The sequence below is a fragment of the Plecotus auritus genome (assembly GCF_963455305.1).
Source record: "Plecotus auritus genome assembly, chromosome: 3".
Lineage (NCBI taxonomy): Eukaryota > Metazoa > Chordata > Mammalia > Chiroptera > Vespertilionidae > Plecotus > Plecotus auritus.
In genome coordinates this window covers 175,665,759-175,681,173 of record NC_137772.1, presented here as the reverse complement: position 1 = coordinate 175,681,173, position 15,415 = coordinate 175,665,759, and the positions used below count along the sequence as shown (strand labels likewise).

Below are 15,415 nucleotides of genomic sequence, written 5' to 3'. Positions count from 1 at the left end.
GAAGTCTATACTGAGTAGGTAGAAAAAGAGGAGAAATAAAGGGAAGAGAGAAGTGACATGTTTTGAAATATATCCTTTGTATAGTTTTGATTTTTGGAACCACATCTTACACAACATATATAAAAGAATGTCTTACAGTCCTGGCTGGTGTAATGGTTAGAATGGTTAGAATGAGCAATGGTTAGAATGTTGGTCCACGCACCAAAGGGTCTCTGATCCAATTCCTGGTCAAGGACACATACCTGGGTTGTGGGTTGCAGGTTCAATCCCAACCCTGGTAGGGCACTTATGGGAGGCAACTAATTGATATGTCTTTCTCACACGGATCTTCCTCTTCCTCGTTCTCTCTCTCTCTCCCCTCCCTCCATCCCTTCCACGCTAAAAAAAAAAAAAAAAAAAAAAAAAAAAAAAAAAAAAAAAAAAAAAAATCAACAGGAAAAATATCCTCAGGTGAGGATTAACAACAACAAAAAATGTCTTATGTAAAATAAAATTTTTAAAGAGGGGATCCTAAAACGGAAAAATAGAAAACACCTAGCTGTATTCCAAATGAATACGAACCGCATTAAAGCAGACAGTAAAAAAATCAACCCAAGTAGCTTTTTTCCAAACAGCTTTATGGAGATATAATTCACATATCATAAAATGATACCCATTAATGTTTCCATGTACCTGAAGTATACAATTCAGTCGTTTTTGGTATATTCAAAATTTTACAACCATCACGACAACCTGTGGTAGGCTGAGAGACATGAGCGAAATAAGGATGGTGAGCCAGGTACAGAGGTCATCAGGCGGGACCTTGTCCCAGGGTGACTTTTCTCCCCTAGCATATTGCTGGTAATGGGGTTTGGACCAGGACCTCCTGACCTTTCCTCCCTAGAGATAACATCTAGGCCTCAAGTTGTATTTCAGCTCTAGACCCAGAGAAGCAACAGAACCAGCCTCAGGACCAGCTGCATCGAATGATGACCCGCTGTCCTGGTGCCAGCCAATCAATTAGTGGAGACCACTACCCTGAAATGAGACACCTGGAAAACTGCTGATTATTCTATTGAGATCTTCTCCTGGGACCTCCCCTAAAATCTCCACCCTTAAAACCCTTAGGAAGGAGGACCCAGCGCAAATTCCCGTGCCTTTCCCTCTTCCCTCTATTCCTTTCCCCTCCCCTCTCCTCCCCTCCCCAGGCACATTACCATTAGCTTCCTCACTCCCAAGCTCCAAGGGCCCTTCCTTTACCTCAATAACTGATTTCCTAAGCCCATTTTCTTCTAGGAATTACTTTTCCTACCTCTGTAATTTTATAAATAAATGTTCTCTTACAGTTTGGGTCTTGGCTCTGAATTCTTTCCTAGCCAGAACCCAAGTACTGAGGTTGTTGGACTCAGGTTTGGTCTGACCCCACCAGTGAGATACCTGGTGCCATTCCCACCACCTACAACAAATCTATTTTTAGTACATTTTTCATCACCCACCCTTAAAAGACTCTGTGCCCATTCGCAATTGGCCTATTTCCCCCCACTGCCTTGCAGCCCTAGGCAAACACTAATCTACTTTCTGTCTCTATAGATTTACCTATTCTGGACATTTCATATAAATGGAATCACACAATATGTGTTATTTTGTGACAGGCTTCTTTCACTTAGCATGGTTTTCAACATTCATCTGTGGTGTAGCATGCATCAGTACTTCATTTATCTTTTTAGCCAAATAAGATTCCATTGTATGGATATATCACATTTCTCCATTCATCAAATGATGAATGCTCGGGTAGTTTACACTTATTGGCTATTGTGAATAATGATGCTGCAAACATTTGTGTACAAGTTTTGGGGTAGACATGTCTCCTTTTCTATTTATTTTATTTATTGATTTGAGAGAGAGAGGAAAGGAGAAAGAGAAACATCGATTTGTTCTTCCATTTATTTATGCATCCATTGGTTGATTCTTGTATGTGCCCTGATTGGGGATCAAACCCGAAATCTTGGTGTATCAGGATGATGCTCTAACCAACTGAGCTACCCGGCCAGGGCCTACACATATGTTTTCATTCCAAGTGATTTTTGAAGACAGTATTTTGATTGTATTCCCGCTGACAAAAAGAATTATAAAAATATTTAATAGGTTTGTTTTTCACACAGGTATGGGTTAGAAATTCTGAAACTAATTTTTGTGTACTCTGCAATTAGCAAACACAGTCATACACCACGTAACATCAGGGATGCATTCTGAGAAATGCATCGTTAGGCGATTTCATTGTTGTGAGGACATCACAGATTGCACTCACACAGACCTAGATGCTATAACCTGCTGCTCCTAGGCTACACGCCCGTACAGCATGTTGCTGTACAAAATACCACAAGATTAAATCAAGCACAAGAGAAAATGACACAACCAAGAGACACGGTAAACATGAGATGTGTGAGGTAACCAGCTGTAATGCAGCTCACTGGTTTTTTGTTTGTTTTTAACATATTTTGTTGAGTTTTTACAGAGAGGACGGGAGAGGTATAGAGAGTTAGAAACATCGATGAGAGAGAAACATCGATCAGCTGCCTCCTGCACACTCCCTACTGGGGATGTGCCTGCAACCAAGGTACATGCTTGACCAGAATCGAACCTGAGACCCTTCAGTCCGTAGGCCGACGCTCCATCCACTGAGCCAAACCAGCCAGGGCAGCTTACTGTTTTACAGCAAACTTTTTTTGTGAGTAGAAAGAGACACTCTAAGATAATGAGTGTACTGACTCTATGTACTGACTCACCCCAACTCAAGAGAGGCACACCCCTTCCCAATTTTGTGTTCAGTAATGACATGACTGTAATGGGAATACTTGCACTGAAATCCGCAAGAGTTACAAATCCAGGCTTTTTACCCCTGGAGAACCAATTGTTAGTCATTTATAAGCATAATACTGCATCAAAATTACTACCACTGACAGTGCAGTCGGTTATTTTTTAAACCAGCATCGCCACAAACATGTGAGTAATGCATTGCACTATGACCTTAGGACAGCTATAATGTCACCAGGTGACAGGAATTTTTCAGCTCCATTATAATCTTACTAGTGGCCCGGTGCACGAAATTTGTGCACATTAAAAGGGGATTAATTAGAGGAAATAATTTAATATTGCTATTTGCCCTTTTTCTGTAATAGAAGTGTCAGAGATGAAAGAAAATTAGTAAAAATGTATATGAAAACCTTCCTCCTGTCAGAGTTTGGGGCACACCACGGGACCCAGAGTCAAGTCCCCGCTCACCCACATGTGCCTCAAAATCACATGAGACCCAGACCCGGCCGCTCCCTCACCCATTGGGCTAGATCCAGACCGGGCCAGTCCCACCCTTGTCAAGCCCTGCTGGGCAGGGGCGTAGCCTCAGGTCCCCTGGCCCAGTGCCAGGATGGGGGCATGGCCTGAGGTCTCCCAGCCCAGACCAGGGCAGGGAGCGTGCCTTGAGATCCCCCGTCAAGCCCTGCTGAGCGGGGGGCGCAGCCTGAGTTCCCCGGACCCAGCACTGGGGGTGCACCTTGAGGTCCCCCGTCCAGCCCCGCCGAGTGGGGGACACGGCCTGAGGTACCCTGTCAAGCCCCGCCAGGCAGGGGGGCGCAGCCTCAGATCCCCCGGCCTGGTCTCCGGGTGGGGGGCACGGCCTGAAGTCCCCTGTCAAGCCCCACCTGGTGGGGGGCATAGCCTTAGGTCCCCTAGCCCAGCACCAGGACGGGAAGCGCACTTTGAGGTCCCTGTCAAGCCCCGAAGGGCGGGGGGCATGGCCTCAGGTTCCCTGGCCTGGCACTGGGGCAGAAGTCGCGGACTGAGGTCCCCAGCCTGGTGCCGGGGAAGGGGGCGAGGCCTGAGATCCCTGTCAAGCCCCACCGGGTGGGGGGCGTGGCCTGAGGTCCCCAGCCTGGTGCCAAGGGCAAGGGACACAGCCTGAGGTCCCCTGTCAAGCCCTGCTGGGTGGGGTAGTGGCCTGAGGTCCCCCAGCCTGATGCCAGGGCGGGAGACACAGCCTGAGGTCCCCTGTCAAGCCCTGCTGGGTGGGGGGCAGGGCCTGAGGTCCCCTGTCAAGACCCAGGGGGCAGGGGAGGGCTTAGCCTCAGGTCCCTGCTGATTGCTCATTAAGGCTCTTTACAGGAACTTGGCCTCAGCTGTGGGTGCAGCCATCTTTGTGACAGAATAATGGTCAATTTGCATATTACTCTTTTATTAGATAGGATGGGACCGCCATCACATATGCGGTCTGTCCTTGACCAAAATGTCATTCTGCAACACATGACTGTAAATCAATATACTGAGGAAAATGGGGGTCAGGTCTCTCACAGTCAGAGAAAGAAATCACAGATATGAAAAGGAGAAGATCAGAATGAACCCTGTGGACTTGGACTGAAATTGGAGATATTATTATGAACTCATGGTTTTAATATAGATAGATATTGAGAAATAGAAATAGACACAGATATAAATCCTAACTCTGTCTGCTGAGAAGGCTACAAGTAATGATACTGCACTAACAATGAACACCTCTAGGGCCAAGAACTTGGCTTCTAAATACCATTCTACACTAAAATGAATCAGGGCTCCTTGAAGAAATAGCTGGGTGGGGGGTGGGGTTGGGGGTGGGGGATTTCAGCCTGCAACAGCATGTTATGTCAGGACATAAAAAGTGTTCGAAGAATGATGGAGCCATATGAATAGGACATAAGAGCCAGCTTGAAGGGACTCAGACTAGCCAAACCTGGGACCATTTGACCATCAAAATAAATAATTATAGTAATGGATAACCTACTGAATTAAATAGAAATTCATGAGTCCAAAGTGATATAAATAAATAGGAAATAAAAGAAAGCAATTCCTCATAGTAGAATGCCAACTGAAAAAATACAAAAGAAATTATGGCTTTAAAAAATGACCCTTTATTAATTGATTCAGGCAAGAATCATCAACGGATGCTGAAATTAATGGGTAAAAAGTCTGATAAATAACAGGATATTTGTACAATATTAAAGTATCTCATCACAAAAGACAGAAACTATAAAGGGGGAAATAGTAACCTTACTAAAAACGTGCACACACCACCTTAATCCAGGTGACAATGCAGCCGTGTGCTATTGCTGACTCACCCCAACTCAAGAGAGGCACACCCCTTCCCAATTTTGTGTTCAGTGAGGACATGACCGTGATGGGTGTATTTGCACCGAAATCTGCAGGTGTTACAAATCCAGGCTTTTTACCCCTGAAGAACCAACTATTATAAGCATAATAACCAGATCAAAGTTACTTCCCCAAACAAGCTGACTTTATGTGCTTTGTGATAGCACACACTCCGGACACAACATCCCTTTTGTGGTATTCTGCCCAAAATGCATACCCTCCTTCTAAGGATGAGAAAGCATCAGAAAGAATCTAAATTGAAAGACGTTCTACAAAATAACTGGACGAAAGGAAGAAATCACGTCTAGAGAAAAATGATCAAGCAAATGTGACTAAATGTTAACCATGGAGAACCTGGGTGCGGGGCATACAACTCATTGTACTGTTCCCGGAACTTTTCTGTAAGTCTGACATTTAAAAAAAAAAAATTAGTTATAAGGAAAAAACCGCCAACGCTACCTGGCCCTCTGCCCTCATCCTGCAGTCGAGGCGGTGAGCCGAGGCATGAGGCCTCAAGGTGCCCAAGGGCGCGGTCACAACAGGAGCGAAGCAGCGTCCACCAGCCACGGGCCCTGGAGCCACAGGAGGCGGCTCCCCACGCAGGCGCAGGAGGGCGGCCGGGCCACAGCACCTTGTTGCGGGCCCTCCCCGCCCTGCCGCGCAGGTGCAGTTTGATCCTCTGCAGGGACTGCAGGTGCGACGGCCTGGCCGCCAGATGACTGTGGGCAAGCTGCCCGCGCCTCGGCCTGGGGTTCCGGCCACAGTGGGCTGCCCCTCTGACAAGCACATATTCCTAAAAGACAGGAACCTTAGCCCTCAGATGGCTGACCCCAGCCCTACCACAAACCCGGTGTTGTCCTCTGCGCCCACTTTCCTCTTTATTTTGGGCCTTGGAGCCGGGTAACAGCACTCACAGCCACAGAGGGAAGTGGGGAGTTCCCTTGTGAAGACAGAATTAAGTAATGGCACCTCCAAAAGCCTTAATGTCTCCTTACTGTTGCCTTTGAAAGCCTAATGCTTGTGGTCCAGGTGCTGCTGCTGCTTTCCAGTGTGGCTGTGAAAACTTTGGCCAATACCAGCTCGCCACGCCCCCTGGGAGGAGGGGTGTTGATGGGCTTTCCCACTATCTATCCATCAGCTGGAAATTGAGCGGAGTGTGTTCCAGCCTTACAAAGCTGTTCTAATCTACTGCTCTCTGCTCAGGGGTCACCAGGAGACAGCAGGTGGTGGGATACGCCAAAGGTATTGTGCTTCTCCACTTACCCGTTACATTTTCTAATGAAAGCTGATTCACAGGATGAAGCCATCGTATTTGAAATTTTGAGATGAAAGTAGTAAGTTGCAGGGATAACAGACTGAGGTGCTGTTAAACCACGTTGGTAGTGACTATAGCTGCTCTTCCAAGTTCCCTCATCCATCCTGGGTACACGAGGAAGATTATTTCCATTGTCTAGTATAGCACCTGGCACATGGCAGGTGTTTGGTAAATATCAATGACTTATAATGCTCTGCACATTCTGTAGAACTGGAGTGCTCATTCTTCCATCCCCTGTAAATCTGAATGTATTGTTGCCTATATTGGCACTGCTGTCATTCTTTAAAATGGTATTTTGTAAAATAAACTCTGTGTTCTTACTGTTTGTGGGAGAGTTCTGAGGTTCCCAATGATCTCAAATGCTGAGCAGTGAAAAAGAGACTGAAAACATAATCATAAACTGTTTCACACTGTATTCATGGAATCTGATTATGTTTATGTCTCTTTATATATTTTCCTTTTACCCACTCCACACAAAATGAAAGGATCCCCTGATGAAAAGGGTGAAGAAAAGATGACTTTATTTCAATTGAGCAGACAGGCATGACAAACAAATGAAGACAGAACACATAATCAAGAGTATATTGGGAGCCCGGCCAGTGTTGCTCATTGGTTGAGTGTAGACCTATGAACCAGGAGGTCACAATTCGATTCCCGGTCAGGACACATGCCTGGGTTATGGGCTTGATCCTCAGAGGGGGATGTGCAGGAGGCAGCTGATCAATGATTCTCTCTCATCATTGACGTTTCTATCTCTCTCTCTCCCTTCCTCTCTGAAATCAATATATATAGTATATTAAAGTATACTGGGAGAAGATAAATGGACTCTTTTTAATGATTCACAGCAATCTCATTTATCCCCTACTGTTACTAGAGAGAAAAATGTCATCAGATAACCAGTGGTCAGCAGATGAGGACGAAGGTCAATTATCCCGACTGATCAGGAAATCTAGAGACTCCCCCTTTGTGCCTGTAGGTAAGTACAAGCCTTGACTGGATGCTGGAAAACTGTCCGTAATCGTACAATAATGCTTTACCTAGTATCTTGGAGGATTGAAATGTTTCGTGTAACTGATTTTTTTCAGATAATTGAAGCTAACCCCTTCTAAACATAAGCTACACTTTCAGAAGTTTCTAGTATATGGTGAATCACCAATAATGGTTAACTATTATTATTATGGAGCACCAGATTTTATTCTAATCCATCTTCATTAGAGGGTTAAATAAAATGATTAGATCCCAGCCAGTCTAAATGGAATTGATTGAATGGACTTTAATTTTCTGTGATGACTCAGTAGCACACTAAACGTCTATTGGGACTATGAAGATGGATATGTCTCTCTGTCCTTTAAGTAATGCCAACCTTTAAATTCTTGTGTCTGATGTTTACAGATTTTTTTGTTTCTTCCATATTATTGGGTACCACAAAAAACTTCTGCCTCTGATGTTCTCTGGCACTAGACCTAGATACCTAAACTTAAAAGAACTATGAGTCAATTCAGAGAAAAGAAGCTCTGAATGAAAGCCTGGGCCTTCCTGTACACCTGAGAGCTTGAACTTTGTGGTATTCATGCTCAGTGGCCCTTTTTCCTGGCTTCCTGATCTACTCCAGATGGTGAGGTTGATGGTTAAGTAATCTCTAGATTAAACAAGTGCTATTATAATTAGACCTGGAGTCTTGGCCTCTTTATCCTTTCCCAACACATATTTAGTATGTTTACATTTTCAACAAATACTACATGTATGTGGGCTTTAAAAAAAATCTAGGCACCAATATTGTGTTTTAAAATCTAAGCTTTCTCATGCCCGGCTGGTGTTGCTCAGTGGTTGAGCATCGACCTATGTGCCAGGAGGTTGCTGGTTCGATTCCTGGTCAGGGCACATGCCTGGGTTTCGGGCTTGATCCCCAGTGTGGGGCGAACAGGAGGCAGCCGATCAGTGATTCTCTCTCATCATTGATGTTTCTAGCTCTCTCCCTCTCCCTTCCTCTCTGAAATCAATAAAAATATATATATATTTTTAAATCTAAGCTTTCTCTTCTCTTTTGGATGCTTCAGCTGCCTTAAGCATTATTATTGTATAATGCAGCCATGCCTCTTTCCTTATAACTTTGAAAACTATTAAAATAACCTGTATAAATTAGATTTACATAAGTTTGTGATTAATTCCATAAATCCTTCTAAGTAGGTATGTCATATGTTTCCATTGTCACTGTAAGTCTAGCAACTTCATGTCATTATTCACATATCAACAAGAATTAAAGTTTTGCTTTATAGTAATATTGTGTTTAGAAGTTTCATTAACTTGAATGACTTGTAATAGCACCCATAACAAATCTAAGCAAATAAATTTATAGTGATTTATTCACCTTCCTTAGCATTTTTAACTGGAAAAACAATTCAAGACCTTGATGCCACCTGCACAGATCACTGTAATGAGCAGAGATTAATCACTGTGCCTGCCGTAAATTAAATTATTTTCCAGACACATTTAAGGTGATTAAAGCAGAAAGATTAAAGTGTTTCCAGCCAAATTCAATTATATACAAACTACAGAGACACTATATGGAAAACAGTAAAGGTTCTGACTTTAATCTCTAAACGAAACAAAACCAATTTAAGTAAGAACAGAACCTTGATTTGATAAGGGAAGAGAACCAAGTTTTTGCTAGAAAAATAATTAATGATAAAATTGGGGTATATATTATTGAGTAGTTTGTTTAGCTATTGTTATTTTAATAATATGTATTTCCTGCTATAGGATGGAGTGTCCAGTGCAAATAATTCATAAAACATTTTTTGTTATCTTCAACAACTTCCATCATTATAATCTATCTATATTGTTTAGAATGGTCCTATGATCACTGTTAAGACCTGTATATATAATATGTGCATTTAAACTGTGTTGATATATTGTTTTTGCTTCTTTCACTTAACATTTCATATGTACATTTCCATGTATTAGTACTTTCTATACTTACAATTTTTTTTATAGCTATGACAGATTTTCCTTTGTTTGAGCCATTGGGGCTGTTTAGTTTTTCCTTATACATAATGTAGCCATAAAATCTTGTGTCAACTTCTTAAATTTTCTTTTGCTTATTCCCTTGGAGCATGTTCCCAAAGGTAGAATTTCCAGAGCAGGAAGCATGTTTAATGTCACTTATTACATATTTCCAGAGTTCTTTCCAGAAAGATTTAGCTAAACTTACAGAGCTTTCAGCATGGTACCATCTCTCAATGTGCCTACCATCATCATTTTATTAGTATTTGCTTTTTGCTGATTTTATATATTTGTCATTTTTATTTCAATTTCTTCTTATTTTTATACTAGAGGCCCAGAGCACGAAATTCGTGCACGGGGCGGGGGGTGTGTGTGTCCCTCAGCCCAGCCTGTACCCTCTCCAATCTGGGACCCCTAGAGGGATGTCCAACTGCCCATTTAGGCCCGATCCTACCGATCGGGCCTAAACAGGCAGTCGGACATCCTTCTCACAATCCAGGACTGCTGGCTCCCAACTGCTCACCTGCCTGCCAGCCTGATCACCCCCTAACCACTCCCCTGACAGCCTGATTGATGCCTAACTGCTCCCCTGCCAGCCTGATTGCCCCTAACTGCCCTCCCATGCAGGCCTGGTCCCCCGCAACTGCTCTCCCCTGCAGGCCTGGGTCCCCCCCAACTGCCCTCCCTTGCAGGCCTGGTCCCTCCCAACTGCCCTCCCCTGCTGGTCATCTTGTGGTGGCCATCTTGTGTCCACATGGGGGCAGCCATCTTTGACCACATGGGGGCAGCCTCTTGTGTGTTGGAGTGAAGGTCAATTTGCATATTACTCTTTTATTAGATAGGATTTTGCTTTATCTTTACTGTTGAGAATATTACAGATGTCTCCCTTCTTTCCCCCATTGCTCCCCTCCACCCGGTTCCCGCCCCACACAACCTTCACCACACTATTGTCTGTGTCCATGGGTTATGCATATATGCTCAACCACTGAGCCACACTGGCCTGGCAGAATAGCAAGTTTTGATTAACCAAATTCTTGGTTAATCTCTGCCCATTCCCCATTCCCCCCTCCGCCCAGAAATCCATCAGTCTGTGCCATGCTTCCATGCCTTTGGACCTGTTTTGTTTGGCGTTTTATTTTGTTCTTTAGATTCCACGTGAATGAGATCACGTGATATTTCTCTAACTGGCTTATTTCCCTTAGCATAATGCTCTCCCATGTCCCTCCATGCTGTCTCAATGGGTCAAAGATCCTTCTTTTTTATAGCTGCATAGTATCCCATTGTGTAATGTACCACGGCTTTTTTATCCACTCATCTACTGAAGGGCACTTGGGCTGTTTCCAGATCTTAGCTATTGTAAATTGTGTTGCTATGAACATAGGGGTGCATATATTCTTTCTGATTGGTGTTTCGGAATTCTTAGGATATGTTTCTAGAAGTGGGATCACTGGGTCAAACAGCAGTTCAATTTTTTATTTTTTAAGAAAATTTCATACTGTTCTCCATAATGGCTTCACCAGTTTGCATTCCCACCAGCAGTGTACTAGGGTTCAATTTTATTTATTGCTAATAAGCCTATAAAATATACATGTTTTTATTTACTCTGGTCCTTACTTCCATTTGTTAAGTGGATCCTAAAAGAATAAATATAACCTTGCTTACCTATAAAGATACACATGTGCCAACACAATTAATCAAAACTTGCTATTCTGCCCAGCCAGTGTGGCTCAATGGTTGAGCATCTATCTACCTATGAACAGAGGTGGTCATGGTTCGATTCCTGGTCAGGCTTGATCCCCAATGTGGGGCATGCAGGAAGCAGCCAATCAATGATTCTCTCTTATCATTGATGTTTCTATCTCTCTCCCACTCCCTTCCTCTCTGAAATCAATAAAAAATATTTTTTAAAAAACCTTGCTATTCTGCATAAATATCAATTGCATTGCCCTGCTGGTGTGGCTCAGTGGTTGAGTGTCAACCTATGAACCAGGCAGTTAGGGTTCAATTCCCGGCCAAGGGAATTGAAATAAAATATCAATTGCATTTTTATGTACTAACAATGAACACATGGAAACCAAACTTAAAAACTTAACACCCTTTCTCAAAGTAGAAGAAATGACTTTTTAAAGCACATAATTTGTAAATTTGCCAAATTTTTTATTTAAATAGTATCACATAGTTGAAGTGGTATTGGAAATAATTTTGTGAAATAAAGTCCACTTAGGAATATTTGAGCAATGTCCAAAAAAAACACATAATACCATTTACAATCACTCCAAAGAAAATTGCTTAGGTATCAGCTTAAGAAAACATGTACAGAATCTGTATGCTGAAAATTACAAAATGCTAATGAAAGAAATTAAAGAAGACCTAAATAAATGTAGAGACTATTGTGTTCATGGATTAGAAGACTCAATATAAAGATGTCAATTCTCCCCAAACTGATTTATAGGTTTAGCGTAATTCCTATCAAAATCCCAGCAAGTTTTAAGTTCTAGAATGGTTAAAATGATACTAAGACATATAGCTACAGTAAACAAGATGGTGTGATACAGATGGAGGGATAAATGCATATATCAACAGGATAAAGGAAAAAACTCAAAATATAGACCCACACTTTTATCCAAGTTTTCTTCATTCTTATGTTAAAATATTACATCTGTCCTTGTCGTTTTAAGTCTACCTTACCCTCTTTTGGATGTTATAAGCATGCTAGCCTATTTTCTTCTATTTTTTGTTGTTGATATTTTTGTTTTATTTTTACATTTAATTCTAATCCATCCAGGATTTTTTTGTAGTGTCTGGTGTGAGATAGAAATCCAAGTTAGTTCTCTATACCAATAAATTGTACTCATTATGTTTATTAAATAATTATTCCTTTATCTGTTACTTGATTATTTTGATTTGTCATGGCTTATCACAGTGTTTTAAATCTCTTTTCAGGATCTTTCTTATTCAGTTGATCAGTTTTCTGTTTTAGAGCCAATTACATAGTATATTGATTGCCACAGAAATAACTTCACCCTTATTAATAACATTTGTAGAGAATACAGAAATATTTGTAGGGATTTCTGGAGTTTTCTAGAATCACAGTTCTTCCTGGAATCACATACTTCCTGTGCATCTCTCATTCGCTTAATGTCTCAATTTTACAGAAGATTCAAGTTTTATCACTTTACTCCATTTGCCCCTTATTTGATAACAAGTAGACAGGAATAAAGCCAAACACTCAAAAGCTATAGGACGTTTGGTAGGTCTACTCACTAAGGACTTGCCCAAAAGTAAGCCTTGCAGCATGCACAATTTAAAATCATACCTCAGGAAAATTAGAAATTACTAAACAAATTACTACACTATATGGTTCTGGTTTTCCTGGGAAAAGGCTAAACTGCAAATATTAAATCCATGAGTTATGAGTCCATTTTAAAATCTGGTGAATCAGCCCTAGCTGGTTTGACTCACTGGCAGGGATCCTCAAACTTTTTAAACGGGGGGCCAGTTCACTGTCCCTCAGACCAGACTATAGTTTAAAAAAAAACTATGAACAAATTCCTATGTGCACTGCGGGCCCGGGACGAGTTTGCTGCTAAGCAAGACAGGCAGCAGCACCCTGGAGAGCATCAGCCTGTGGACTGAAGGGTACAGGGTTCGATTCCCATTAAGGGCACATGCCCAGGTTGCAGGCTCGATCCCCAGTAGGGGGCGTGCAGGAGGCAGCTGATCAATGATTCTCTCTCATCATTGATGTTTCTAACTCTCTCCCCTTCTCCCTTTCTCTCTGAAATCAGTAAAAATATTTTTTAAAAATAAAATAAAATCTGGTGCATCAAATCCAGCAAGGTTCCTTTGCTATCTTGGCTCCTTATCCTCTAAGCACTAATCCTTTGGACAGTCCTTTATTCAACTCTCTAAGCTCATGCCAACCTGGCCTGCTACTTACATAAGCTTTTTTATTTCACAGGGATAGCGGGCTTTATGGCTGTGGTGTCCTATGGTCTTTACAAGTTAAAGTACAGAAGAAATCAGAAAATATCCATTCATCTGATTCACATGAGAGTTGCTGCCCAAGGATTTGTTGTAGGAGCTGTGACTCTAGGTAACCTGCTTAATTTGTGGCTTGTGTTCAGTTATCTTTGAGAGCATTTTTATTTATTTTATTCATTCATAGCTGAAGATGAATATTGGGTCAAAATGACATAATTGTGGAAGACTGGTAAGAAAAACAGTTCTTTACTTGGTTGAGGCTTAATTTCTTAAAATTTTAAACACTGAAAAAAAACCACCACCACAGTAGGCAGAAGGTACACATTTCCAGTTATAAAATAAACTAGAAGCCCGATGCACGAAGATTCATGCTAGAATGGGCCTTTCTTTCCCTGGCTACTGGCACCGCCTTTCTACTCTGGCACAGCCCCGGAGCCGGCTCTTTCCGCTCTGGCCCCGCCTTCCCACGCTGCCCGGAGGCCCTGAGAGACCGGGGGTGGGGCGGAACGCCTGCATCGTCGCCATGGCAACAATGCAAGCATCCCGCCCGCCCCATCGCTTGGTGCCGGTGTATGCAAATTAACCTCCATCTTTGTTGGGTTAATTTGCATATCACTCCTAATTGGCTGGTGGGCGTAGTGGAGCTGAGGTCAATTTACATGTTTGTCTGTCATTAGGTAAGATAAGTCATGGAATGGAATGTACAGATTGGTAACTATAGTTAACTAGAGGCCCGGTGCACGAAATTCGTGCACGGGGGATTGTGTCCCTCAGCCCAGCCTGCACCCTCTCCAATCTGGGACCCCGAGAGGGATGTCCGACTGCCCGTTTAGGCCCAATCCTTCCGATAGGATCGGGCCTAAACGGGCAGTCAGACATCCCTCTCACAATCCAGGACTGCTGGCTCCCAACTGCTCGCCTGCCTGCCTTCCTGATTGCCCCTAACCGCTTCTGCCTGCCAGCCTGATCACCCCCTAACCACTCCCCTGCCAGCCTGATTGGCACCTAACTGCTCCCCTGCCAGCCTGTTTGCCCTAACTGCCCTCCCCTGCAGGCCTGGTCCCCCCCCCAACTGCCTTTCCCTGCAGGCCCGGTTGCCCCCAACTTCTCTCCTCTGCTTGCCTGGTCACCCCTAACTGCCCTCCCCTGCAGGCTTGATTGCCCCCAACTGCCCTCCCTTGCAGGCCTGGTCCCTCCCAACTGCCCTCCCCTGCTGGCCTGATCGCCCACAACTGCTCTCCTCTGCTGGCCGACTTGTGGTGGCCATCTTGTGTCCACATGGGGGCAGTCATCTTTGACCACATGGGGGCAGCCATCTTGTGTGTTGGAATGATGGTCAATTTGCATATTATTCTTTTATTAGATAGGATTAGATAGGATAGAGGCCTGGTGCACGGGTGGGGGCCAGCTGGTTTTCCCTGAAGGGTGTCCTGGATCAGGGTGGGGGTTCCCTTGGGGCATGGGGCGGCCTGGGCAAGGGGCCTGTGGTGGTTTTCAGGCTGGCCACGCCCCCGGCGACCAAAGCAGAGGCCCTGGTATCTGGGGTTTATTTATCTTCTATAATTGAAACTTTGTAGCCTCGAGCGGAGCCAAGCTTCCTGCTTGCTCCGTAGCTGCAGCCATTTTTGTTGGGATTTATTTATCTTCTATAATTGAAACTTTGTAGCCTTAAGCGGAGGCCAGGGCAGGCTAGGGCTGAGGAAACTTGGCTTCCTCCATCGCCGGGGGCAACTCAAGCCTCCTGCTCTCTCCAGCTCCGTGGCTGCCGCCATTTTTGTTGGGATTTATTTATCTCCTATAATTGAAACTTTGTAGCCTTTAGCAGAGGCCAAGGCAGGCCAGGGCTGAGGTATGTTGGCTTCCTCCATTGCTGGGAGCAACTCAAGCCTTCTGCTTTCTCCAGCTCCATGGCTACCGCCATTTTTGTTGGGATTTATTGATCTTCTCTAATTGAAACTT

General features: G+C 43.5%; 1 protein-coding gene across 1 annotated transcript in view; it reads left to right on the top strand.

Moving 5' to 3' along the window:
* Positions 1-15,415, top strand: part of LOC308245396 (thiol S-methyltransferase TMT1A-like) — a 45,260-nt gene that overhangs the window by 23,505 nt on the left and 6,340 nt on the right. Inside the window, exons 2-3 of the mRNA XM_080662619.1 lie at positions 7,346-7,445; positions 13,434-13,568. Coding sequence (XP_080518745.1) covers positions 7,346-7,445; positions 13,434-13,568 — 235 coding nt within the window. The remainder of the gene's footprint in view (positions 1-7,345; positions 7,446-13,433; positions 13,569-15,415) is intronic.